The sequence below is a fragment of the Juglans microcarpa x Juglans regia genome, chromosome 4D, assembly GCF_004785595.1.
Source record: "Juglans microcarpa x Juglans regia isolate MS1-56 chromosome 4D, Jm3101_v1.0, whole genome shotgun sequence".
In the NCBI taxonomy this organism is placed as follows: Eukaryota; Viridiplantae; Streptophyta; class Magnoliopsida; order Fagales; family Juglandaceae; genus Juglans; species Juglans microcarpa x Juglans regia.
This window is the reverse complement of record NC_054600.1, coordinates 25,313,766-25,341,466: the sequence shown is the minus strand read 5'-3', so window position 1 is coordinate 25,341,466 and position 27,701 is coordinate 25,313,766. Positions and strand designations below refer to the sequence as shown.

The following is a 27,701-nucleotide window of genomic DNA, read 5'->3' as shown; positions in this document are numbered from 1 at the left end:
TAGAATCGAAGGAGTAGAATTTCAGTGGTTTAATTAGCTGCATTAACATATAGTACTTATGCATGGCATTAATGCTAGCTTGCTGGTCCACTTTTACCTACCATGAAATGGATGTCTCAACCCCTGATTACCAACAACACTGCCATGCACGGATGAAGGGAATTTAATTCCTAAGCATCTCTGAACTCCTCTACCCATTGATAGATCATGTCACAAGTGCTGAATTAGGACAAGTACCGTTAATGTCTGATTAATGCATATCGTGCCTCATATAACTACTCATGAATATAATATTCTCTTTTGCTTTAAATTAGAAATTACTCTTTCACACACATCATTGCACATATCCAATTTTATTCAAAATCTGTCCTCCAATATGGGCCATATTAAGACTTAATGTGTGTATATATATATATATATATATATATATATATATATATATATATATGGATGAAAAGAATTTGTAAGGTAAATGATCTCTGGTACTTGATACTTTTGTACTACTTCTTGGGAGCCAGCTTTGCTTTGATTTTGTCAATGTCTTTGCTACCAACCTGAAAGGCTATAGCCAACACATCGTCTGGCACGGGTGGTGTTGCCGTGAAAAGTGTCGGAGCAATGGCTTGGGTGCCGGGGAATTGGCTATTGAATGCCGCGATCACAGAAGCGGGCTTGTCGCCGTTGTTCTTCTGAAAATGGACGAGTCCCTTGGGAAACAGAAAGATTTCACCTTTCTTGATGGTCTTGGCGATTAGCTTGTTTGCTGTGGTGATGAAGCCCACATCCAGCTCTCCTTCCAGCACGAATACGATCTCAGTGCCACGCGGGTGGGTGTGAGGAGGGTTAAGCCCACCGGGGGCATAGTCGATTCGCGCCATCGACACCCCCAGGGTGTTGAGACCTGGAATCTGATTCACGTTGGCCGGCTTTGCAACTGAACCAAACGAGTTGTTAACAAGTCCTGGCTTAGCCAGACCGTCGAAGGTGAAATCAGCTGCCGTTACATTTGCCTCGTCCTTGCATAAAAATCCGTTCACCTTTTTATCTGTTACATGAATGAGTACGTACCGCGTACGTATATGAGAAAGTACATTCAACAACCCAACAAAATTATATACATCTACCCTGAGCATTCAAATAAATATCATATCATATACCTGAAGTGGGAGCAGCAACGCAGAGATCCTGAAGGGAGTCAGGATCGGATGCGACAGCAGAGCTGAAGATTGCAGTAGTAAAGATGACCAGACATGCAAGAACGTCTGCCATCATGTTTTGAGATAACTAGGAAGAGATTGCTATATTTAGTTAAACCAAGAAAAGGGTACTGGAATGTGCTTGGTTTGAATATGGAGAAAGAACAGCCAACTGCTTCATTTATATACAGATATAAGAAACAGAGAGATAGGGAGAGGTTCCGATGTGATGCTCAAGCAGAGAATATGATTTCAACTTAAATCCAAAGCAAAGAAATTAAATAATTAATTATGAAGAAGAAAACCATATACATCTGTGTTACCCCTTTTTCTGATGCACTATTTAGATTTGAATGTGTTGCTTAAACTTCAAAAACGAAATTAATGGCGCTGGAAAGACATACCTAACTGCTGCTTTTCTTTCTTTTTGGAGCAAACTTGCCAATTAAGAGAGAACTTTAGAAGTGATATAACTTTGAGAGTAATGTTATTCATCATTTTAATTTTTATTATTTCATAATGTAATATTAAATTATTAAAAATTATTTATTATATTTTTTTATAAATTTATTATTTAAAATTATATTATAAAATGAGAGGATGATATATATATACACAGATGTTTTCTAACTTTAAACCAAACACAACGGCCAGGCCAACAAAATGAAGCGCGGTTGGTGAGACATGATAAGGATGAATAGCAACTTTCTCCGTACAGTCAAAAAAAGAGGACGCAGAAACTTTAACAATCTGTTTGAAAATTTACCCAAGAAATGGCAGTAAACACTAAGCATCATTTACCGAACTCAACAACTCATCGCGCTGAAGAATGGGCCAGTCAGATGGGACAACACGACTACTTGCTTTATTATGCCTTTACTTTTGCTGCACTACGTGTTTATTTTCCCACTTTCCCGAACAAAACAAAATTAACTTTGTGTATAATCAATCAGGCTGGCAGAGTAGCTAAAAAGTGGATATATCATCATAGATCCTAAGGATATAAATGTTTATGCACGAGAGAACGATATGAGAAAAAACACCCATCTAAGAAAAATGTATTCGGCAGGTCGAGAGATTCTGTGTGCGTGAGAGAGAGTCCATCTATGATACTCTTTTTACTAACTCGACCTCAATTTCTACAAAAATAATTGGTATTCAGAAGGTGATAATTTAGGCTTTTTCTGCTTATGGCCTTGTCCCCGACTGTTTTAATTGACCAATTAAATTAAGTACAATCTCACAAGAAGTCTTGGACAGATTCATGATATAAGGACTACTGTAGTTCCAAAACTCTGAAGAACAGTAGTGCACATGGGAAGCTAGGTATCGTTGAGGAATAATCTCACATTATTTATGAATAAAATCTTTTGATTTGTTTATAAGAAATGAACAATCCTCTCTTGTAGAATCGATTTTATGAGATGAATTAAACTCATAAATTTCTTCATGATATCATAATATATTATAAGACGAATAGAAATCCACACTACTTATCATGTCACATAGACAATGAAAGATACTGATCAGCAAGTGAAGAATGGTGTTGAGAAATAATTTTACATTTTTTGTGAACGAGGTCTTGTGTATATTTATAAAGAATGAATAATCATCTCTTGTAAAATCGGTTTTATGAGATACGTTAAACCTATGAATTTCTTCGGACACCGATCATGATTCCTTGCTTTGTGTCAGATCCTCCAGCCTTGCAAACACACGCGTCAATATTAAGCATAACGAAGGATAGAAGGAATAAATGAACTTCTATTTCCAAAAATGTCCAGAGTATGATTCCAAGTTCTGAAATTCATAAATGTTTTACACCTTGCCTGAAAACTGTGACATTGTTGAGGCTATGTGCAAATGCGAACAAAGCTATAGCCGAGAGAGAGAGGGGGAACCCCCCAAAATAGAAGAAGAATGAAAGAGTAGATGTGAAGCAACTATCCAGATGATCTCCAGATCCTTCCCTCCAGTGAAACCACCATAACAGAAACATCATCATGATATTTGCGTCTATCCCCATGTGGAATATCCAGCAACTCATGAAAATCCATTCCTGCAAAATATCATCCGGAAGCACTCATAAGAATGACAAAGCAAATACAAGCAGATCATTTTTACTACCATCCATTCATTAGGGTTCTCTTTCACGGTCTTTTGTCCCAATTAGTCTCTAATTCAGGAAAGCAAATTTCAAGCAAGAGATTATATCAAATAATAAAGCAGAATAGCATACCCAGTGGTATCAACCCTCTCTATACTAGCTTTCAAAAACTTTTCAGAAAGTCAACAGATTATATCATCATCAGAAATCACCCACTATTTGGGCAAGAAATGTTCTTAATCGAACATACAAAAGCAACGTGTTGTCATCCATGCATATTAAACTGAATGAGGAGACATTCTACTCCTGTCTGCCCACCTAATTCTTTGCTTTTTCCTTTCCAAATTAGCAAGTATTATCCAATCTAAGCTTTCATTAAGTGCTGACGAAATGAAAAAGACTAGTAAGTTAATCAATTTACCATTCTTTTTGGCAGCACGAAAGAGAAGCTCTGCGATAAGGTATTGGGCAGGATCACCTTCAGGAACATTTTCTATGAACCAAGTGACATGGGCAACTACCTCCTCGTTGCTAAAGTACTGGTAAAGTCCATCGGAGGAGAGTACTAGAAATCGATCGCTTGAGGAAAGTCGGTGGTGAAGAAGGAAAGGAATGCAGCTGACATAAGGAACATTTCCCACATAATCAATCCGAAACATCCCCAGCAGAGCTTCATTACAAGTTGGCTGCACCCAACAAGTGAAATTAAAAAAATGTTGAAATGCAACGACACAAAAAATACATGAGAGATGGATTAAATGGAGGGTCTGCAAAAGTAGACATCAATGATACCCCTTTCAAGTAAATGAAAGGATGCAAAGTGGTCTTAATTAACCTCATGAGTTGCATGATCTGAACTTCATTGTAGTCCCACGCTATGCCTTAAGATGCATTACAAGCCAAGTAACTCTTGGAAGAATCATAACCGGATTGAAGGAACAAGAGTAAACTGCCTAACATGGAGCTTAAATCCAGACGATCACACCATTGATAGTGTAACCCATGAAATGTGTCTAATGCTCCAAAAATTGAGTGATTATTATACGATCTATCTCTTGAGGTCACACTTTACAGCTATCTGCCCTGTCCATGACAGAGCCCTAAGTGGTCCATGATTACATGGTGTGAGAAAATCATGATCAACTTCTATTCAGAAAAGCTCCTATGGACAACCCAACTTTGGTCCCTAGCTAACGAATGCATGATTCACATTCTCCAAAGCAAAATATTTAGATATACCCCCATAAACTGCTTTTGCTCCCAAAGCCCACTGATTGTGACCCAACATTAAGTACACAGCTGCAGTGACTGACAGCTGAAAGAGAAATGGAAAGATCGTGCAGGTTGTATGTTTGGAGAAAGTGAAGAGTAAAGACTTGGAATCAAACCAGGTAACAATCACGCTAACAAAAGTTTAAAACTGCAATATAGATACAACCAAACCAACTTTTTCCTCACAATTCTAAAAATGGTTTTCTTTTCCTTACTGCTTAATATTTTTAATGCCTACTGCTCAAGGATGGGTCACCTCAACTTTGGGCCTGGTTAAAGAACTGCACGATTCACATTTTCTGAAGCAAAATGTTATGAATATTGCTTTGACTGCAAATTCAGGAGTAGTTTGAGGAGGCTTTGTGCATTTATACCAAATAATATCAATACAAGAGAAAAAAAGATATAAAAGGGTTCTGGGAGATGAGTTTAGTGTGTGTGTGTGTGAGAGAGAGAGAGAGAGAGAGAGAGAGAGAGGTCTTCTGTCTTTTAGGAACAGCTAATGGATTAAGGGGAAGAGAAATAGTTGCACTCAGAAAAAAAAAAAAAAAAAAAAATCCTATTCTTGAGCAACAAAGTATGCATCATGTTTCCTTGGTGGCATGCAGTCCTCTTTTCTCTAGTAACATTGTAGTTATGACAACTGATAAGCACAAAGGCATGTTTCTACACAGACATAACATGTGCATCTTATGGATGCAATTGAGCTGAAACATTCAATGAAATGTTACGCAGCTAAGAAACAACAAATACAAGAGCAAATAACCTTCTTCAGGAACCCAGCACCGAACGCTCTGGTGACTTTCAGTTGACCCTTAACTCGATCATTAAACACAGCCTGGTTATCATCAGGATGTTCTGCCCGAATTCTGAAAACTTCCTGCAGCAGAAAATAAAATAACACAAATTGTTGGCACATAATCCCAAAATTTCATCATAATTTTCTCTTCCTTCATCTATTTCTTTTTTGCTAATTTCCTTAATCCATTTCTAGTTTCAGGCAAATGAATTTAAAACAATATAGTTTGATTTCTTTATAATCCTAAATGAAGGCAGTTCATTATGAAGTCTAACTTAATCAATGAACAAAACTTCAGGCAACTAATTGGTTAAACCACTAGAAGGCATGGATATGGCAACTAATTCTGACATTCAGATTTAATTAACAGGACCAGGAAGATGATTACTTGTTGCTTGAGCAAATAATTAATTACGGTTCCAGTGCGATGACAAATAGTATTTTTTTTTTTTTTATTGGCACTGGGTGTTCGGGAACAGTGTCCCAACTAATCCCGGCACAGGCCCTTGGCAAGGAGTTTCCTGTAAGCGTACCATGGGTAATTCAAGGGGAAAATCCCCCAGTCCGATAGGCGATAGCCCCTAGAGATTGTTTGCACCCGGTAAGATTCGAACATTAGACCTGGAGGGAGCATACTTCCAGCCCAAGGCCTTTACCACAAATAGTTCCTAACCACATGTTTGGTACATAAAAGCCACAAATTAAATTAAAAATATACAACAAAGAGGCTGTAATTTAGAAGAAATACGTTCTTGTTTTCTCAGTATAACTGAACCAAAAGGTTGATTCTAATATGCGGAGGACAGACTGTAGCCATAGTCAATTATTGCTATAAATGTGACTTCCATATGCATGAACATACAAGGACAGGGGTGAAGGCTACTTATAAAAAAAAAAGGACAGCAATTTACAAAATCACAAAAAGGGCAAGGGTAAAAATGCACCTACACCCCTGTGGTTTAGTGTGGTTTTATTGCCATCCCCTCAATTTCAAATTATTTTAATCATACTCCTTTTTGTATCCAGTAGTCCTGATCAACTAATTTCATTTTCACTTTATGTTAAAATCATCAATATAAATTAGTCATATAAGATGAACATAATCCCAGATTCCCATACACTCACTACCCACATCTCTCTCTGATCACATCTATTGGGATATACAACTGTTCTCCCGTGACAAATTTTTTTAATGGTTTCAAAGGAAAGTAGTTTAATTGAATAATTGGATACCATAGGAGCATGATTATAAAAATATAAACCTGAGGGATGTTAATGGAACTGCATCAATCAACATGGTATCTAGGTGTATTTTAACTAAAGATGATTGAGAAATGCAAAAGACAGATCCAAAAAGCAAGATGATATAGATTCATTATAGAAATGTCACCTCTTCAACACTTGTACTGTGATCAGTGGAAAGCTGAACAGCTCTCATCTTTAATCTGCATAACGAAATCTCCCGGTTTTTATTTATTTTGTTAATCTGACTGTTCTGATTATGCATAGGAGAATCTTCAGATATTCTGTCCAGTTCCATACGCACTAATGACTCTCTAGATCTATTTCGATACTTCATATCATCTTTCAAAAAATTTGGATTAGGATAACGGTCATTTGGCCTTTCCTGAGCCAAGATCACACGGCTATCCCAAGGTTCATGACATACACATCTTGATCCTTCATTAACATCACTAGAACACATGACCCCATCAAAGCAAGCTCTGGGTTTTTGTCTAGAGCCTTTTCCACCATTTCCATGTAATCCTCTTCAGTCCTTTCAAGAGCTCGAGCCATCGCCCTTAAAACTGTATCATGATCAACAACACCAGATTTGCATCTCCTGATAGGTCCTGAGGGTTCCACCATTCTCTCTTCAACACAAGTCTCCTCTCTGTGCCAATCATAATTCCAAGGAAAAAGTTTCTTTCGCAAGGACTTTTGCTTCCGATACATTTTTCTAATCTTTGAACCAATTAATGACTTTCTAGTATTCTGCCTTTCCCTTGAAACACAAAGAGCAGTTGCACCTTGATTAATGGATTCAACCCCAACCCCAACATCTTCACCTGATGTGGTGGGATCTTCACCCCGATGGCTACAACTATTGATTTTGGGGTTTAATGAGCAAGATCTTACCTGATCTTCTTGTGAGGTTTCTCGACTCAATTGAAAATCCCATGAAACCTTTCTTTGGTTCCCGACCTCTGAGACTAGCATAGAACCCTGTCCATCCCAAGGCTCCATCTGAAGTAGCTCATAAAGACGCATGCTTTTCCTGCCTTGACCAGTCAAGTTTGCGGTTGCAACTGAAATGGCTGCACATCCAGAAATGCTGGGCTTCTCACCATTGGTTTCGACACCATTCCTAACTTCTTCATTTTCCTCTACTATTTCACAGTTAGAAGATTGACCTCTGATAATTACAGGCCTACATGAATCCTCTAAACTACAAGAAATCACTTTACTCGAATGAGGTTTCGGCTGGTCCTCCTTCCTGGACCCTGAAGTTGCTTCTGTTTTTCCAGTCTCATGGAGCTTGGGTTTTAATTGATCATTAAGAGGTTTATCTTCATAATCCCAAAGCAGTCCTTCCAGTTCTCTGTCTATAGCTTTGTAGAGATGGCTCATCAGAAAGTCTGGCGCATCTGGCCCACTAAAACCATCATATATTCCAATAAATAACCATCCTTGTTCTTCAGAAAGCACAACCTGTACCCTATCTTCACCAGCCTTGCCATGAGCCCATTGCAAATTGTGAGTACATCTATATTCCCCTTCCGATAGCACCCCATCAAGAAAGTTTCGTGAGGCATCTGGTCGAAACTTTGGCTCCTTAGAATGCCAGGCCAATTGAGACACAGGATTGAAGAAAAACCGTTGCATCCATCCATGTCCCCCAGAATGTTTTGAGAATGTCCGGGAGAAAGTGCTCCTCATTGGTCCACTCACACTCCTCATGAGACGGTGGAGGCCTGCTCTTTGACGAACTCGTGCAAGTGGTGCAGAGAAGTTAGATTTATCAGTAGCATCAAGTGGACCAGACATCACACCCTTCTCGATCGGGCCGGACATGAAACCACCTCCCCTTTCCAAAGGACCTGAAGCAAAGCCTCTTTCAAGAGGTCCGGACATGAATCCGTTCAATGGCCCGGAGCAATGAGGAACAGGCTGCAAAGGGATTGCAGCAAATGAGGAGGTGCTTTCAAACGATGCAGCAGGCTCTTGGACATCGCTGGCAAACAATACACTCTGGTTACCGGTCCTCGCCGTAGAAACATTGGCACTGACGGAAGCCCCTGAGATGGTTCTAAATGTTGTTTCCGGGATGGTCTTACTTGGTCTGTGTAACCCAGAGGGATCATCTATCAGGTCATGTCTAAATGACCCACTTAAAGTTTCAGAATCAAGGGTGCTCGAATCAACAGTATACCTTTCAGAGTTTGATGGGGTAATGGCAGGAGATTCAAAAATCGAGGGCCTAACGTAACAAAAGGAATGGCCTAATCCTTCATCTAATGGGTCTAAGAACTCTAAATCAACGCCATTTTTCTCACTGAAAGGCACAAAACAGCCGACAACACGAGAAGTGCCGTTACCCATTAATTACTTTCAGAACTTAAAAGAGATACCTCTGAGAAGGAGGGTTTATGTAACTATGCACCATGAACAAGTATAGAAGAAAAGAAATCAGCCGAATTGGCAAAAACCCAATAAAGCCCAGAACCACCTTGCTATTATTTTGGTGCCTACGCATCATCAGTCTCTGACTCAAAGCCTAGTGTTTTGCATTAAACATAGACCCAACCTTTTGTGTGCCAGTTAGTGCAAACCAGCCAATTTCTCTCGTCAATTAGAATAGCAGGCAGAAAATATCGAAACAAATCAACAACTACAAACGGTAAAATCCCATGATCTGACCTTGTGGATAGTGGTAAAGCAAGAATAAAGCAGTGGATCGAGCAGAGCCGCAGACAGATCTAGAAGCGCCAAAGGACGGTGAATCAATGAATGGAACACATCAGAAACAAACAAAGACACAAACCCATTTCAGATTATCTTTGTGGAATCTGACAAATATCCAAATAAGAAAAAGCAATACACCCCATATGATTGAATCATGCAGATTGCGGACAATAGGAGAAAAAACGCTAACACAGCGTTGCAAGAGAATTTAAAAAGGAAAAAAAAGAAGCCTACAGAAAATAGTTTTATCGCGAGAAATCAAAGATTGAAAGCCGGAGTACGTATTTTGACTAAATGGGGAAGAGCAGAGCAGAGCAGAGAGGAGGAGAGAAAATGTGGGTATCGATTGAAACATATTTATATTCAAGAAAATATACATAAAAAAATAGGGATTTGGTCTGATGATGATGAAGAATCAAAGTTGAGTTCACCAAGGAGAGTCCCTGTCTTGGGGTTTTCAAATGGTTTGGGAGGGTAAATACTATAAAATAAAAACCCACTCCAACCCAAAAACAATTAATACAAAAATCAAAAGATAAAAACCACAAAAGTATATAATATTATAATTACATTGAGAAGGAGGAACTGTTCATTTCTTTGCCTTTAATTCTATAAGATTTTCCAGCGAATGATTGGGCTGTGTATTGGTGGTGTTGGAGTCAATAAATAACCACTAGCCCCATCATCATTCTCATCAATGAAATTGGATAGGTGGGGACGCCACCATTTTTGTTTTACCATAATTTCATTGAAGGATAAAAGAAATGAAACTGAATTTTAGTCAACAAAATCCCAATGCTATAAAACCAGTAAAATTCACAAATACGCAGTAAATAGTTATGGTGGGAGAGGATTGACTCGATGAGAAGGAGTTGGTGATACTTCTCCGAGAGAGCACTGCCAGGGATGAATGTAGGGGGGACCAGAGGTTCCTGTCCCCACCAAAATTATTAGTGAGGGGAAAAAAATCTTACCCAGCTTTTTTTTTTTTTTTTTTTTTTTTTTTTACCAAAATTTGAAAAACAAGAAAAATATGAGGGGGCTTTTTTTGTTATATATTTCTTGTTCGATAATTATAATCCTAACTTTGTTGCTTGATCCTGCAATGAATACTTTTGAGTCTAGCGGTGCAAAAGAATGGGAGAGGATGGCAAAACAAAAGACTAAGAAAATAAAGAGTAATGTTATATATGATTTTAAGATGTACAAGTCGTGTTTTATTTTTTTAAAAAAAATATGTTTTATCATTAAAAAAATAATTTTTTTATATAGATTGTATATTTATTCATTTTTTCAAAAGGAGTATCTAGTACTTACATATTCTAAAACTGTAAATATCATTTCTTCAAAATAATTTAGTTTTTATTTTGAATTTAATTTCTCATTTCGCTTAATGAAAATGAATGCCAATTTATTTTTTTCATAAATATATTTTTTTCACTAGTAAATTCCAACTGCACCAATTAGTTATTCGTTTCATTTCTCTAAAAGATGAACAAATAAATCGCCTCAATCACTCATTGGACAAACTCAAGAGAGTATGAGTATGTCCCTGAGATCTCCATAACTAAGATATGTTTTCTTAAATAAATATCAATATTATAAACTTTTTACTATAGAGATTTACAAACTTGAATAGTCCACGACTCCACGTGGTCACTTTAATTCTCGAGTATCAAATTTAGGATGAGACCGACCATCTCGTCGGTAGACAGTACCGATCACTTCCTTTTCTATTTTTTTGTATTTTTTTGTAATTCTGTGTTTTTTAATATTTAAAAAAAAAGATTAAAAAAATACAAAAATATTAAAAAAAAATACAAAATGAAGATAAAAAGTGTCGGTTCAAAAACATTATCCATCAATTTAATTATAAAATTTAAATAAAATAGAAAAAACTATTAGGCGGTCAAGTCAACCACACCAGCCATTAGGTTGTTAAGACTCTCTTTGGGGAGCGAAGGCTGCCCACTCAAACAAGAAATTAGAAAATGAGGATGGACGGGGGGTGGTTGACCACTCCTTTATAATGAAAATTGACTACTTGACTAGTGAATCAAGTGATTCTCATGAGGAAAATACTTTAGATACAAATCATATCAAGTAACATCAGTTTGTAAAATTATTTTTGTATAATTCTTTTATAACTATAATATTTTCTTATTTAAAACTTACTAGTTACTGAATAGTTTTTTTTATATTATTTTAATAAATTTTTTTGGAATAATGGGATACTTATCACGTCACAAGAAAAATTATAACTTCAATTTACAAAGTGATTTTTATAGTAAAGAAAAAATGCGTCCCTAACATTGTCATGTCTTTTTATTTTTGGCCTCGTGAATCCTATGTCCTAAAGATCGTGCGTGAATGAATACCTTAGTCAGCCACCGAATCTCCTATTTCAATCAATTATTTCCTAATTATATGTCTCCAAAAAGTCAACATACTGCACAAATATCCTACTAATTATCTCCTAAAATTTCTCCTTAATTCCCTCCTCTTACTTCTCTAGCTTTCGATTGCTACCAATAATATTATATATACACAAATTTCGTTATCGATTTTCCCCACTTTTCCACTAGCTCTTTCAATTATTTCATATCCTCAAACTCTATGTGTGAACGTCATGTTTTATATATTTTTGAATCAAATTTTAGCAACTCAAATCTTTAAAGTTGGGTTTGCAAAAACGAAAAAGAAAACAGCTAGGAGAGGACGGCCTTGGGACCGAGGAGTCTCCGATACTAAAGTCAGTAGAGTATTTTAAAAATTTGTAAATAATCAAAAAGTCTAGAAATCAAAGAGTTTTCGTACCTGAAAATTGATATTTATACTGAGAATCTGGAGACAAATTGTGCCTTCCCCCATGAGACCTACGTCCTTACTACCGTTCCCTTTGTCAAGATCCTTTAATGCGGTGTGATTCTGGGACAACGTCATTAATGTGACGTGTTGCTCTAGTAGTGGTGTCATTAATACGACGTAACTTCCTGATTGCTTTATTATGCAAGCCCTATTGGCCTTTCGTCAATGTTCCCTTGTCAAAAGATTAAAGATTCTCCGTTTTTTCCATTCTGCCCTATATAAGTCCCCATAAACTGGATGCGGTCAAGTGGCGTTAGTCTTATCCATCCCATCAGTCATCATTACTTACTTTCCCTTGCAAGTGAGTTGCTTCGTGGGCAAGTTTGGGCCCTAGGGCTTGGTATTAAGGCGAAGTCCATTACTCTCGATCAAGTGCTAGTGGGCTTATAAATGAAGAAAAAATCCCCTTACACCACAAATCTATTATCAAACACAACACTATTTTTATCAATACATATTTGAAGTTTATGTGTACAACTATCCTCTTTTTTTAATTTAAATATGCCAATGAGACAATAAGAGACGTTATAGAATCACCTAATTTATCTATTTTTCTCATTTTAATTTTTAAAACTCACGTTAACTGTGTCGTGAACAGTAAAAAAACACCCTCGTAAAAAGTCTATGAATTCTTACCCGTGAGACTATCAATTTTTTTTATTCAATAATATTAGATACAATTCTAAATTTTGCACATTTTTTTTTTAAAAAAAAAGAGATTTATTATTAAAAAAATAATTTTTTATGTAAATTTTAAATTTTTTCAAATTTTTTAAAAAGAATGCACGAGACTTAAAATTTTGACACTGTAAATATTAATTTTTTTTTATACTAATCAATTTATTTTCTATGCTTACAATAAATAATTTTCTGATCAGATGGAAGGTTTGACTGCCTCATCTCAGATTCAAAACCCAAAAACAGCAAGAAGCTTTTATTTATTTTTTAGAAACCCATATCAAAATGGAGTCATGGGAAACGTGGGACATTAAATACAACTTGGACGAAGCTTTTACATGGTTTGATTATAGTTGCTGTTCTTCAATTTCTGGTGGCATTCTGCTATATATTGATGAATAGAAGGGTACTTTTGAATTCAATAATTCAACGCACGAGATTTCCTGACATTGCCATCCATATATGTATCGGGATTTTGACCCAAGAAAAACAAAACAAACCGCAAATTAAATTGAGATATACATACAGTCATTTTCATGTATTGCACATGTTATTAATGTGATTAGTTAAAATAATTATTTTATATTAAAAAAAATGATACATCTAATTACATTAGTAAAATATATAAAAAATACATAAAAGTGATTGTAAATAAATTTTTTGAATTAAATAAAGGTAAAAAAAAAAGACATCCAAAGACTGCAGCATTATTGTCTGATCTGACCCCAGGCCCTCAGTTCAGTGGCAAGCATACATATATGGAGGATACGCCCAGATGCAGAACAATGATCTTGTTGTAAGAAACTATAATGCACTTAAACCATGCGTACGTGCGTATATGCCACTTTGAGCTCGATGTATGCCACCTCCTGATCAGTGGCCTGAATGATTGATGTACAACCATGTAATCACGAACGTGCATGCATAGTATTTATTGTTACATGTGCGAATGTTTTAAGCAAGATAAAAGTTCATTAAAAGTTTTATACATAAGGAATTACATAAATGTAAAATCTTAAAGTGACGTGAATTCATATGATCTATTAAATCTACTTTAGAATAAAAGTAAATTTACAATTTAACGTACGATATCAAACCACGTCACTTTGTGAATTTATTTTTGTATAATTATTTTATAGTTAAAATATTTCTCTTCATGTATTTATCTTTCTCTTATTTTGTCTTAGAATTCAGACCAAAATATTCATAAATCTTGATCCAATCCTAAGTGTATATTAAATGATAGTCAATTAAATTCTCCTCTTTCATCAACCATAACCTTTATTACAAGTGATGATATGAATCATGGCTTGATATATATATATATATATATATATATATATATATATATATATATATAAAATAAATTCACAAAGTGATATATTTTGATATGATGTATCAGATTATAAAGTTTTTTTTATGTATATATATATATATATATATATATATATATATTCCGATTTCCTACCTTGTGAGGGTCGTGGACTAAATTTTGGTTCGACTAGGTACCAAAATTAAGTGTAACTGCAAAGCTTCATCTAATAATAATTTAAAAAAGAGAGAAAAAAAAAAGTCAGAAGAAAAGGGAATAATAATAGTGATGCAGCTGATGCTGTTGCTGTTGCTGCCGCTGCCGCTGCCGCCGCCTAATACTCAAGGACCGACTCCACAAGCACCCACTCCTCTCACATTGTTGACCAAACCCACTAGATGATGGCGACAAAGAAGCAAAGAACCTGTCCCCACATGTACTCTTTTCAACGCCATTAGAATATAAATCTCTTTGCTCAGACCAAAAATATTGTTTTCATATACTAATGTTTTTTTAATAATAATAATAATAATAATAATAATAATAATAATTATAGTATTAGATTTTCCAAGATTTATGAGCTTAATAGTTTAATAAACCCCAATAGAATAAAGACATTGCGTAGGAAAGTTGGTGGAAGTGGGCATCTTCATGAACCAAAGTCTAACCTATAATATTTTGAATTATTTGGACTTAGGTACGTAGCGGCTCATCCATCAACCTATCCACGTACATCGAAAACGAAACTTCAAAATAAACAGTGATAAATTATTGAAAATATATAATTTTTCTTATAGATTATAATTGCCTCTTAATTTGTCACTCACATTCGTACAAATAATCATAAATTAACCATTGCCTCTTTGACACTTTCACTTGAGTTTACTTTTTAGTTCCGTTTAAATGTTGAGTTGAGTTCTTTATAAATAATAGTGAGTTGAGATGGTAGAGTACTAAGTTTTGTGGAGTCTACTTAAGATGAGTTTAGATGTATTTAGAAGTTAAAATAAGTTTAGAGGTCTTGAGTTAAAATGAGTTTAGTGATTTGAGAGTTGGGTGTTTCGATATTAGACTCGACTTAAGATTAAACTGAATTAAATTGATTTCAGTTCAGTCTAAATTCCAAACGGAGCCTTAGGATTAGTAGCTTTTTACCTAATTAGTAAGTTTGACATTAATCTAATATTCTAATATTAACAAACTAGAGTTAAGGGTTATGACCTAAAATAAGTCAAAATTATAAGCCATTTGAGTTCATTTAAAATGAACTAAACTAAATACATGATATTTAGAATTGATAATTTTGTTACAACTTGTAAATCTCACACGAATTTAAGTGAATATGTGGAGTTAAATTAATTTATTTAAAATACAAATTTGACTTAACACAACTTGAACTCGACATGATAATACAAGTTATCAGCCAAATGTACGCTTTCATTCAACTTATCATTAAATTAAAAGTTTGTGGACGTGCACTAAAAAGAAATTAGTAATTTATAAGATATAGTGGAATTTATTCATGGATCTTTAATTTTTACTGGTTTGCAATCGTTCCAAGCCACTTGTCCACTAAATAGGACGCTTGTTTCCTAGGCAGAAAAGAAAGGAAAGCTAAGTCTACTTCTTAAGGAAGGGAGGAGAATTGAGAAGAGGTATGGATGGACCATGATTACACCCAAAGTGGTGACTAAAAATAAATGTTTTTTTTTCCTAAAAAAATACATTAATCCAAGGCTAATCAAACTTTTTTTTTCGGTTGCAGATCCACTAAAAGATGTTTGGGTTGATTACTTGCCAAAAGTTGATAGGTTTTGACTATAATGTGCTATGAGATCATGATTGCCTCTGATTATGTCTAAAGAAATAATGGAATTATATAAAATTCACAACTTGAGTTTGCTCCATTTAAGTATTTCATATCCCCCAAGAAAACAACAGTTTCTGATTGAACCTAGCTATAAGAAAACTGCTTATTCACAATTAGTTATTTTTTGTGAAAATGATTATTTTTTATTAAAATAAGTCTGTTTTTGTTACAAATGATCATTCTCGTCGTAAATGATCTGTCACAAATGCTCAATTTTTTTTATTTTTTTTTTGTGCGCACCCTAACACTATTGTGTTGCTTTGGACTAATCATAGTTGGCAGCATACACAAGAAAAGAGAAAAAAAAAAAATCTCTATTTTTCACCTTATATCTTATCATTTTTTGTGGGATAGATTAACGTGTCACATTTTAAAGTGATTGTTTTTATTGATCAGTTTAAGTATGATTGAAGATGAAAAAATATAAAAATAAAGAAAATTATTCCTCTATGGATAAAATCAACTAGTTGTAGATAGCATAACACTACAAGATAATATGGATCATAGGACTATCAACTAACCATGTATTATAAAGAAGGTCGACCGGCCTAAAGATAAGGCCACTTAGGTCATTGCTTAAGGCGCCTCCCCATGGTAAGGCCCCCTAATGTTTTTGTCTTGTTTTTTTATTTTGAGAAAAAATAAAAAACCATTACATTAAAAAATAAATCAAGTTAATGACAAAAAGTAAACGTGTTAGACAAGTTCTTAAATGCATACAATTGTAATATAATACTATTTACACTACATGGATGTGGCCAATGCACTGTCGTTCTTAGAATATTCCGAGGATTATTCATGAAATTATATTCATTAGCCTTTCTGTGGGCTGTGGCCTGTTGCGAATAATTCGAAGACCCCCCTCCCCCTGTCTGAAGAATCGATGTTCATTTCGGGCCGTAGTGTAGATCCATTCCCGCGCCACCACCAAAATAACGAAAACGAGAAATGCCTCCCAACCTCATTTCCCACGTATCGGCACATGACTCGTAACAAGGAACCCCTCCACTAACTTCCTTCTCTTCTCTCTTTTATTCATCCTATATCGCGCTGTGACTAAAAACCAGAGTCCATGGCTTCTGCAGTCCCAATGCAAAGGAGGTTTGTCAAAACACTCTCTCTTCTATTTTCCAGGTTCTTACTACTTTCATCTCGTTTCAAAATCTCAATCCTCTCAGCTTTATTACTAAATCAAACCCGACCAACTCAAACCCAAGTGTGCTTTAGATTTCCAGTCAATATTATGGAATTATTATTGATGGCTCTTTAGGTACGCTTTACTCTTTCTTTGCACTCTGAACCGTGTTTAATTTTTGAGTGGTTCGGAGAAACAATCAATCAACATCTGCATTCGTTGCAAAGATTGTTTGATTTGATACAGGGACACGAAATGCACTTCTAACGTGGAACTGGTTGTTTTTCGCATGCCCGTATTGCCCACCAACTATTTCAAATCAACTAACATCGCATTGAAGTTTTGGTATTTATAACTACTAACTAATATTCAATCATGCCATGTTAAATCCAATTCCTTGCCTTTTTTAATTCCTTTTATTTCAATTTCCACAGACAGTGCATACAAGGTAGGGGCTCTTACCATTAATCATCTTTGTTCTCTCTGTGACTAAACCGGGCATTGTCGGAGTTTTCAGGGTATTCATAGCCAAGGCTTGTCTAATGTGCGTATGCCACATTTTATACGGGGCTCAACTCCTTTGCAGTCAAGCTACTCCAAATATAAAATAAATAATAAAATCTACCTCTTCCCATCAGTTTAAACTTTTGGGATAAGTATAAGTTCACATGGTATCAGAGTATATGTCCTGAATTTGAACATATGCATTATAAATACTATCTTCTTACGAATCAATTTCATTAATATCTTAATGCTCACCTTCCTGTGTTGTCTCAGCCCGTTCCCTGGAATAGTTAATTGAAGCGGGGGTAAAAGCTTTGATGCATGTTAAATCATCAATTATCCAAAATGTTAATGTATACTGGAACAAATGAATCTAATCATTAAATTAAAACTCTTTAACCCATTCTATGGCTTTTTGTGTCAAGGAATATTTACCGTAATCCTTGTAGCTATTATAGTTATTGTCGGTAATCTGGTTTCACTATCTTATATTGGGTATGTTACTTTAGGATCTAGAGCTGCAGGCCAAAGTGACAACAAAGTGCTTCTTTGATGTAGAAATCGTCTTGAACCTGTAGGTAGAATTGTAATTGGCCTATCTGGAGATGTTCTTCCCAAAACTGTTGGGAATTTCCGAGCCTTGGCCTATCTGGAGATGTTGTTCCCAAAATATTTGAAGATGAGAAAGTCTTCAGGTAACCTGGAAATGTTTTTGACTCCTAATTGACATCCTATGGCAACGTTAATGTGGTGGCATGGTGCTTTACAAATTAGCTAATGAACCACTGGAAAATGAAAATATACTCAAATGGTATCTCCCCTACCCACTCTTATGGGTGAAGGTGAGATTGTAGGTTTAAGACCCATCGCATGCATGTGTAAGATACCAATATAAATGAATAGGCATAATCACCAGCTAAAGGTTGAACATTGGCATTTCTCCTTGAGACTTCTCAGGAGGCATGATCCTTACTTGCACATATCAAAATGGGTGTAGTTTGGATAGTGAGTTGAGATGAGATGAGTTAAGATGGAAGTTGAAAGTTGAATAAAATATTGTTAGAATATTATTTTTTAATAATATTATTATTTTGAGATTTAAAAAAGTTGAATTGCATATTATATTTTGTGTGAAAATTTGAAAAAGTTGTAATGATGAGATGAGATGAAACACTCCTCGTATCCAAATCGGAAAAGGTGGAAGCTGAGGGTTATGGCCTGAACTCAACCAACATTACACCTGAATAAGACAGTCGAGTTATTAGAAAAGTTTCATGAGTTTTATTTATTATCTTTTAACTGTGTTCATTTCAGGTCAAAAGGTATGGGCTTTTAACCGAATTCAAGCCTTTTTATAGGCAGATGTTTACAGTGCTGATCAGGTCTGCTGGCCCATTTATAACTTGCATGTTTCAGTGGAAATATAAATAGTAATACAGAATCCTGTGGTAGTTTATGTTGGTTCTCCATGGCTAAAACACCTAATTGATAATGTCCTGAATTTTTTTCATGTAGATTCCATGGTTGGACAATCGACATGTCATGTTTGGACATCTTATTGATGGAATAGATGTTGTGAGAAAACTGGAATCCCAGGAGACAAGCAGGTCATATACTCCTTGGGTGCCATGCACAATGTCAATTGCGGAGAGCTGCCTATAGATGGTTGATTTAGCTGTTAATTGATTTGTCCCTTGGTTTCTTTCTGTCTTTTTCCTAGTTGTCACCTTTTCTGTTTATTGTGCAAATGATTTGGCCAACAATCCCGTACATCAGATATTGTTAGTTTTGGGTGAGGAAAACTCAGACGATTTTCGATGAGCTAGCATTGGAGGAGGCAGTTCACAGGCAATTCTGGGATGCCAAGTTGGAGAATATGGCTTGCTCAAAAAGAAAAGCAACTTGGGGACTACGATTTTTGTGATCTTTATCCTTTAATGATAATTTAATAAGCTTAAGATAGGCATTCCGGATACACTTTATTCTACAATTTTGTATGAGAAGGTATACATAAATGTGTGGCTGAGGTGAAAACTATGCCAGGATAACGGTTGGAACAGCACTGGGCTGAATAACTTGCTCAATCTGTTCTTCTTCACCTTCCCGTATCTCAGGTAGTGCTTCTTTGATATTGTGGATGCTAGTCAAGGCATGATCTGCACCAGGCACCAGTGTTGAGCTCCCCACCTGTATCAATAATCTTGCTTTGATTAAATATGAAAAATGTTTATTCTATTTCTCATGAGTATACGTAATGATACAACTAAACTCTTTAACTATATTTATAACTCATAATCAGTCAATAGAATTGTGTCACTTTATTAAAAGTAATTTTAATTTTACACGAGTACTTTTTATTTTAAATAAAGTTACAAAATAATCGTAAAAGAATTGAAGGTTTATAGATAGATATAAATGTAATCCTTGCTTAAGAGTTTCAAAGATATGATATGTGTGAAATCACCAATTGTTTCAAAAGTTTAAACTAATGGAAAAATGTAGATTTTTTTATTTATTTTATATCTTAACACTATCCCTCGCGTGCGGGTCAGACTTATTCTTAATGAGTTGCCTAACACGCAGAATATTTAATTAAATAGGGTAGAGTGTATAGTTAGGGTTCGAATTTAGAATCTCTACTCTGATACTATGTGAAATCACTACTCATCTTAAAAGTTTAAGCTAGTAGAAAGATGTAGATTTTATTATTTATTTTATATTTTAACAATCCGTAACGGTCTTTTACAAATAAAAACAAACATAGGGCTTACGATAACAGTATGAAGTCCGGCTGCTTTCCCACTCAAAATGTTTCGAGCACTGTCATCGAAGAAAATCTGAGAAAAGAAAAGAAAAATGACCTCCATCACTCACTCCGAAGATGTTTAAATCACCAACTACTATCAATAGCTTTCAAAGAAATGAGATGTGCTTCGAATATTACAGTTTTATTGGGGTCAATATTTGCAATTTGAATAGCAACTTCAATGGCTTCCACAGAGGGCTTGCAGAGAACTCGTGAATAAGTGCTGAGATTTGCACAATCAGGAACATTGGCCTCGGCGCCTGCCGTGAATTCAGCATCATCATCACCATCTGGCACGTCCATGCAATGAGAAACCGGTTCAAGGGGAGGGTTAAGAGTTTCAAAGCATATGATGCCTTCAAAACAATCTTCCAAACCCAACCTGCTCAGAACTTGATCTGCATGTGCTTTGTCCGCATTAGTGAATATCTGAAAACCAGCAGAAAATAGCCTTTGAATCGCCAATTTCTTGCAGTATTTTTCATGTACAGATATGATTTATACGTACTATTTTGCGCTGTGGCATAGAAAGTAGAAGGTTCCTTAAAGTTGGATCGGGCTTGAGGACATCGTAGGGTAGTCTTCCATGGACATAAGCATGAAACTCATCGTTGTCAAACTCGAAACCAAGAGCCTGCTGGTTAGGAAAGACTAAAACTTATGGATATATCGACCATGAACAACTTCTAATTAGTTCAGGAAAATCCTTGAGATATTGACAGAAAAAACTTTGAACAAATCCATGTCTATTGTATTTTTACCTTTAGACCCGCCATTGTTGTCCCGTATTCCTTGTACAAATCCAAGCACAACCTTGGTACTTCAGTTTCTTCCATGTGCAAATGCTGCAGCATGAACTCTGCAATTTTAAAAGCTCAATTTTATTATCTTTGTAATGATAACACCACCACCATCATCATAACATCTGTTGACAGTCATACCTTCTATGTTCTTGCGGCAAGCCAAGTTGATACCTGAGCTCATGGGGTACAGAGTATCATCCATATCTGCAGAACACGTTTGGTATCCACTAGTTATTAAAATTTCCATGCAAACTTCATCATCTTAAAGGATTTTTTGTCAACTTTAAATGGTGATGGATGCACTTTTATTTCAAATTTTCCAATCTCTTATCCAATTTGGTTGATCAAACATTAAAATTTGCTTGCACACACAAATGGGAGACACCCATTAAAGCAACGCGGCCTTTATTCTTCATAGAACATAATTAAACTAACTAGATTAAAGTTTCCATACCAAAGAGCAAGCACTCATATTTAGCTGCATTGGACCTCCGAACCGAATCCATCTTCAAGACTATCTGCAAGAATGTTCCATTTCATAAGATTGCAGAAGACTGATTAGAGGAATCTGTTTAGAAAATCCTACTCTATAAAGCTCATGTCTTTCCCTCACATAAACTCTAAAGTTAAGGGAAACAGTCTCTTATCATAAAAACATCTAACAAGTAACAATCCTTGCAGTGATGAACATGCGGCCATCTAAAAATTATATCCATCATTTAATTATTTACGTTTATTATCTCATATATTCGAGAATCATGAACTTAATTTTGATCTGGTCCACGATAAGATTCATCAAATGAAACAACTATGACAAGAAAGGAGAAGATGGGGAAGAGGTCTATGATTAAAAACCATTTCGGAAGGAAACAAACCAAATTTGATGAGGAGAAGAGAGAAATACCTGATGAACCTTTCAAGAAATGAAATGAAAGAGCATATAATAGGTTCAAGGCTCAAAGCTTCCAATATAAATAATTGATAATCTAATCAGACCAGATTTGAAATTAGGACAACATATTCAGCAAATTTCATGGAAATTATGATGAAGGCAATGCAAATCCATCAATGTTAACCACAAACACAGAAATACTCTTAAATTACTACTGCATACATAGAAGAAAACAAACATGTACATATATATATACACACTAATAAATTTCCTGAGATAGTGAAATATATTAAGGTTGTGAATAGTAATAAAAAAGTAATGAAAAAATAATGATATATAGAATATTAAATAGTAGTGAATAGTAATAAAAAATAGATAAAAAATAATAAATAATAGTAAAATACTCTTCAATAATAGTTGAGAATATCTTGACACCCAAACTAGGCAGAAAAGAAAGCATAATATATCTTTGGTACCTTCAAATAGTAGAAAGATATAACTGCTCTGATCACACGTTATCGGCCAATAGTGACAAAGAGGGCTTATTTATACATATGTACAGTAAATGATGCCCCACCGATCAGAGTGAGGAATGCGAGAAGTGACGCATGCGATCTTGTCTGAGGTGTTAAGCATATTTATCTTTAATTCTTTGGTATACATTGTATGAGAGTCATGTTGCTTTCTGTTACCCATCATTTTCGATCGTCATTTATATATATATATATATATATTATATATATATATATGTATGCTTGATACGAGAGATCTCTCATCACAACACACTCATACATGGAGTTCGTTTAATTTTCCAAGGCATATCCATATATAACAAAAAGATACGGAGCTGTATATGTTTGTGAAAGGACTGCATGCGAATACTTTCAGCCAGCTGGGGTATCTTGGAATCATGGATATGTGGGTGAGATATTACCTATAAGTGGGTTATTAAAGATGAGGATTATTCTTTTTTCTAAGGCATAATGGATCATAAAAGTATCAAATAGCTATATATATATATATATGTCATATTCTGATAGAGGACATGATAACATGCATTCTGCATAATAATATACATATATAGCATCGGACCTCTTGAGATATCCTGTCTTTTGCAATATTCAAGTCGGCTGCGCTGCATATATATGTTGCCCTTTTAATGTGGCCATGAACCAGAACTTGCGTCAACTGCATAAAGTCGAATCATGATCATCCATTCAGTTGCAGGTTGGCAAGTGTACTTAAGGTGGAAATTGATGTTAGAACGACAAAATTCGTTTGGCCGGAACAAGATGCTCTTTACAATATTGGACAGTGTTGACAAAAGCAAAGATTCGAAATTAAGGCATCTAAATTCTATTTGCACGCCTTGATCTTAATATTATTCGAGCCTACCTTTTGTCACGGAAATTGAATTTCACAAAAGTTGAGCGGACAGTCGATACCACTCTTTCGTTGCATTCTCATCGACACGTACATTTGTAGTGAATGAATTGAAAGTCCAGAGAAGAAGAACTCGATCATCAGCATTAAGTATATATTGCTTGCAATATTCATTTGTGCTCTGATACCTATCTTTTTTCTCCTTGCTTTATCATTCAAGATAAGAAATTTGGGTAAAACTGATCCTGCAAGCTGGATTCTTCTTCACCAACCTGAAACAGATTTATCACGGAGACAACTCGTAATGATGATTTCCCTCATGATCTTGACCTCTTCAAAGCCAATTAAATTGCTTGTATTATGTGACGACCCAGTCCCAGAGGTCCGGAGAGTTAATTTCTAATATTGAATATCTTTTCCAATAACACAATTATATATAATCCACCAAAATAAAGATTTTAGGGCTATAGTCTATTCCCAAAAAAATAAACTCGAATACTCAATTGGGTTTTCTATATGTATAAGCCCAAAAATATTTAAAAAGCAGACTAGAGTTGGGTCCGGATGTTACATCCTCCCTCCTTAAAAAAAATTTTGTCCTCGAAATTTGTTAATGCACCATAAGCAAATCCTAAATATTTATCCTTCACAACCCTTCCATGCATATCTCAGTCTTCGATCATATTGTCGAACCTAATATTCCAAAATTCTAACCCTCCAATATTGTAATAACCTCATACAAATAGTAAAATGAACTCTCAAACCATCATATTACCAAAAACCACATTTCCGCTGCACACTCTGACAACTTATAGTTATAAACACATTGTATCTCACTCACGTACATCTGAAATTAACTAAACCTTCCATTTAACCAATCCATAGAATTACGCCTACCGGAACTAACATCTTGAATGTCATAAAAATCGTTTCCTTAAAATATGCAAAAGCGAAAACCCCAAATTGTGTGGGACACATTGCATAGGTCTGCAAGTGTTAAAACCTTACGTATTGTCAAAAAATCATATCCTAGAGCTCGGAAAATTCTACAACCTTTAATCTCATCCGAATCACTTTTAAAATATACAGCATCTCTAAACCTCAAATTTCCAAAAAACTCAATCTATAAAATCTACAGGATCTCAAACCTTAAATTTCCACATAAAATCTACCGAAACTAACATCTTGAATGTTATAAAAATCGTTTCCTTAAAATATGCAAAAGCGAAAACCCCAAATTGTGTGGGACACATTGCATAGGTCTGCAAGGGCTAAAACCTTACGTATTGTCAAAAAATCATATCCTAGAGCCTGGAAAATTCTACAACCTTTAATCTCATCCGAATCACTTTTAAAATATACAGCATCTCTAAACCTCAAATTTCCAAAAAACTCAATCTATAAAATCTGCAGGATCTCAAACCTTAAATTTCCACATATCATCTCTTAGTCCTCAAATTTCTATACCTCCAATCTGAAATAACTTTCTAGCCCACAAATATTCAAAACCTCATATATTATAGTCTGCAGAACCTTAAATCTGTCTCTAATACCAATTGTGATGCCCCAGTGATCGGTTCCAAAGGTCTAGAGAGTTAACTCCTAATACTGAATATTTTCTCCAATAGCACAATTATATATAATCTACCAAAATAAAGATTTTAGGCACATAGTCTATTAAAAAAAAAAAAAAAAACTCAAACACTCAATTGGATTTTCTATACGCATAAGCCTAAAAATATTTAAAAAGCAGACTCTAGCTAGAACCAGGTGTTACATATTATGTATAGTTCTTTAACGTGTTTGATTATAAAATGTTAGCCATGCAAATAGTGTGCAAGGAGTTTTGCTACTTCCAAATTAGCAAGAAAACATATAATTTATTCTGTTTTTTATTATGAGTAGCTTTTGTACTTGGACTCAGCTCAAGCATTCCCTTCCCTAGTTGCAATGTGGGCTTGCGTCCAGTTCTGGACTTACAAGGTAATCCACGATTGGTTGATCCGCTAAGAATTGCACTGTTGCAATATCAAAGTAATACTCTATATAATTTTGAGTGGGGTTACCATGCCCCCACTCTTACCGCTGGGTGTACCGTTTAGTGATTTTTTTTATTTTTTATTTTATTTTTTCATATTTTTTTAATACATTTAAATATTTTTAAAAAATAAAAAAATATACCAATATACTTAAAATCACTTCCATAATCACTAAGTAAAAAAAAAAAAAAAAATTGACCAGCAGTCAAATGGAGTGGTCAAAGTGGGGAGGCAAAGTAGTTTTATTCTATAATTTAATGTAAATATATCCCTACGAGTTTTGCTACACAACTACCGCTGTTCACCCAACCCTCGCACTCCAGCCGATTAGGATTTTTATTTTTATTTTTTTAAAAAAAACGTGTCTTTCGTCCTGAAAGGCATTTCAATCCACCCCCCCGTGCCCCCCACGCATTCTTCTTCACTTCTTCAGAAATCCTTCCCCCGCTTTCTCTCCTCCACTCCCTTAGCTCGTGTTCTTTCGCCGGCCTCACCCTCTACCCGCCCTGTATGGCTCCATCACTCCGAAACTATGTTGAGTTATTACTTCGGCACCGTGTAACAAATATTTTCCTCTGGGTTCACCATTTCCGTACGGCTTCTCCAGCTTCATCATTTCCGCACGGCTTTAGTCCTCTGCTGGTATTGTAGCTGCCGAGAGCTACCGTATGTCATCTTAGAAGGGTAAGAAATTAAATAAAATGGTTTTTATTTTTCTCTTTTCATTTCATCTCTCCATTTCTAGCATTACTCATTTTGTATGTTTATGCATTTATGGATATGCGATTTGATGTTTGTTTGATCTGTATTTTGTAGAGTTTTTGGGTTGTTGATGTTGTACGTATGCCACTGATTTTTTGGTTGTTGATAACATCTGAAATGAGCTGATTTGATGTTTGTTTGATCTATGTTTTGTGAGGTTTTTGGGTTGTTGCTATTGTATGTATGCCACTGATTTTTAGTTATTGATAACATCTGAAATGAGCCGATTTGATATTTGTTTGATCTCTGTTTTGTGGAGTTTTTGGGTTGTTGATGTTGTATGTATGCCATTGATTTTTTGGTTGTTGATAACATCTGAAATGAGCGAGATTTATTGGTTGGGACTGGTTGGAAGGGGAAAACACAGAGGGAATATGCCAAAAAGAGTTTCACAGCCTTAATATACAACATGGTATAAGGTTCATAAGCATGGTCTCAAATTCTAAAATTTATATTTTTTACTATCTCTTTTAAACCAGAACCAGTCGTTTTGTGACCCCGAGGGGGGGGGGGGGGGGGGCGGGGGGATTATTGACCACAATTACTGATATCAGATGCAATTTCTAGTTTAGTTTATCAGTAAGTATTTTTATGAGAATTTATTGATGATTTCAAAGGCGCTATGCAAGTAAAAAGGGAGGATACAAAAAATTCCCCTAATCATAAATAGCTAAATACTACCATTTTCAAATGTCTATTGTTCATTATCTTGTTTAAATAAAATACTCTTAGTTGGTATGATTGCTAATCTTGTTCATATTTCATGGTTCCATCCCTTTGTCTTAGCATTTGTTTTTTTTCCTTAGGGAACAACAAAGACCCTTGTGTTGAGAGAGATACTTGAAGATGGAGTTTCCAAACTACCACCTGATAAAGAATCTTTGGCTTCTTTTGACATAGCAGTGTTTGTTCATGACAGGTAAATCTTTGGTTTGATAACTTGTATTGTTTTTTTTTTTCCTTTCTATTTCCTGAATTTCTTGGGAAATTTCCCTTATTGATGATGCTGCACATTTGCACATGGGGTAGGTTTAACCAATGGCTTTTTAACTTGTCTGCATGATAGACAAAGCGTGTGTATGGATTTTGACCGTCTTTTCTTTTCTTTTTCTCTTTTTTTCCTCAAGAGGTTTAACTATCTAGTATCTGCTTTGGAAGCTACTTACTCTATTAAAAGGTGGACTTACTTTTTCTCTAGAATACTATTTTTTTTTTATAAGTTCAATCTTTTTTTTTTTTACTAATCGAAGTGACAAGAATACTATATTATTTGACTTGGTATGATTTGTTGTGTGGAGATAAGGTTTTC

At 35.2% G+C, this 27,701-nt stretch overlaps 3 protein-coding genes and 1 long non-coding RNA gene across 7 annotated transcripts; 1 reads left to right on the top strand and 3 right to left on the bottom strand.

Moving 5' to 3' along the window:
• Positions 1 to 282: 282 nt before the first annotated feature.
• Positions 283 to 1,588, bottom strand: LOC121258993 (germin-like protein subfamily 2 member 4). Its single transcript, XM_041160460.1, has 3 exons — positions 1,158 to 1,588; positions 445 to 1,045; positions 283 to 411 (listed from the first exon to the last, which is right to left on the bottom strand). Exons 1-2 carry the CDS (start codon positions 1,270 to 1,272, stop codon positions 501 to 503), a joined length of 660 nt encoding a protein of 219 aa, XP_041016394.1. The 5' UTR covers positions 1,273 to 1,588; the 3' UTR covers positions 283 to 411; positions 445 to 500.
• A 1,354-nt stretch (positions 1,589 to 2,942) lies between these two features.
• Positions 2,943 to 9,863, bottom strand: LOC121259789 (protein phosphatase 2C 32-like). Its single transcript, XM_041161539.1, is given in 5 exon segments — positions 2,943 to 3,255; positions 3,725 to 3,989; positions 5,342 to 5,455; positions 6,765 to 7,027; positions 7,030 to 9,863. Coding segments are annotated over 5 exon segments (2,706 nt in total). The 5' UTR covers positions 8,978 to 9,863; the 3' UTR covers positions 2,943 to 3,139.
• A 7,089-nt stretch (positions 9,864 to 16,952) lies between these two features.
• Positions 16,953 to 19,669, top strand: LOC121261717. Its single transcript, XR_005939947.1, has 2 exons — positions 16,953 to 17,202; positions 19,223 to 19,669. It is a non-coding gene; the product is annotated as an uncharacterized LOC121261717 (long non-coding RNA).
• Positions 19,623 to 22,751, bottom strand: LOC121261716 (uncharacterized protein C24B11.05-like). Of its 4 annotated transcripts, none has more exons than XM_041164211.1 (8): positions 22,681 to 22,751; positions 21,771 to 21,832; positions 21,455 to 21,520; positions 21,275 to 21,372; positions 21,022 to 21,150; positions 20,652 to 20,942; positions 20,479 to 20,544; positions 19,623 to 19,894 (listed from the first exon to the last, which is right to left on the bottom strand). In XM_041164211.1, exons 2-8 carry the CDS (start codon positions 21,820 to 21,822, stop codon positions 19,742 to 19,744), a joined length of 855 nt encoding a protein of 284 aa, XP_041020145.1. In that variant the 5' UTR covers positions 21,823 to 21,832; positions 22,681 to 22,751; the 3' UTR covers positions 19,623 to 19,741. The 4 variants fall into 4 exon arrangements, with proteins under 4 accessions (XP_041020145.1, XP_041020147.1, XP_041020144.1 ...); XM_041164213.1 differs by having other exon boundaries at positions 21,022 to 21,147; positions 22,681 to 22,727; XM_041164210.1 differs by lacking the exon at positions 22,681 to 22,751 and adding an exon at positions 22,221 to 22,476 and having other exon boundaries at positions 21,771 to 21,834.
• Between the last annotated feature and the right edge of the window lie 4,950 nt (positions 22,752 to 27,701).

What these genes read in the sequence shown, in the direction of transcription:
- LOC121258993 (XM_041160460.1), bottom strand. Translation starts at nt 1,272, where the DNA reads ATGATGGCAGACGTTCTTGCATGTCTGGTCATCTTTACTACTGCAATC. An exon ending in CGTTGCTGCTCCCACTTCAG is followed by an intron (nt 1,046 to 1,157) that starts GTATATGATATG and finishes TTCATGTAACAG; the next exon opens with ATAAAAAGGTGAACGGATTT.
- LOC121261716 (XM_041164211.1), bottom strand. Translation starts at nt 21,822, where the DNA reads ATGGATTCGGTTCGGAGGTCCAATGCAGCTAAATATGAGTGCTTGCTC. An exon ending in TTGCCGCAAGAACATAGAAG is followed by an intron (nt 21,373 to 21,454) that starts GTATGACTGTCA and finishes TTAAAATTGCAG; the next exon opens with AGTTCATGCTGCAGCATTTG. An exon ending in CTATGCCACAGCGCAAAATA is followed by an intron (nt 20,943 to 21,021) that starts GTACGTATAAAT and finishes GCTGGTTTTCAG; the next exon opens with ATATTCACTAATGCGGACAA.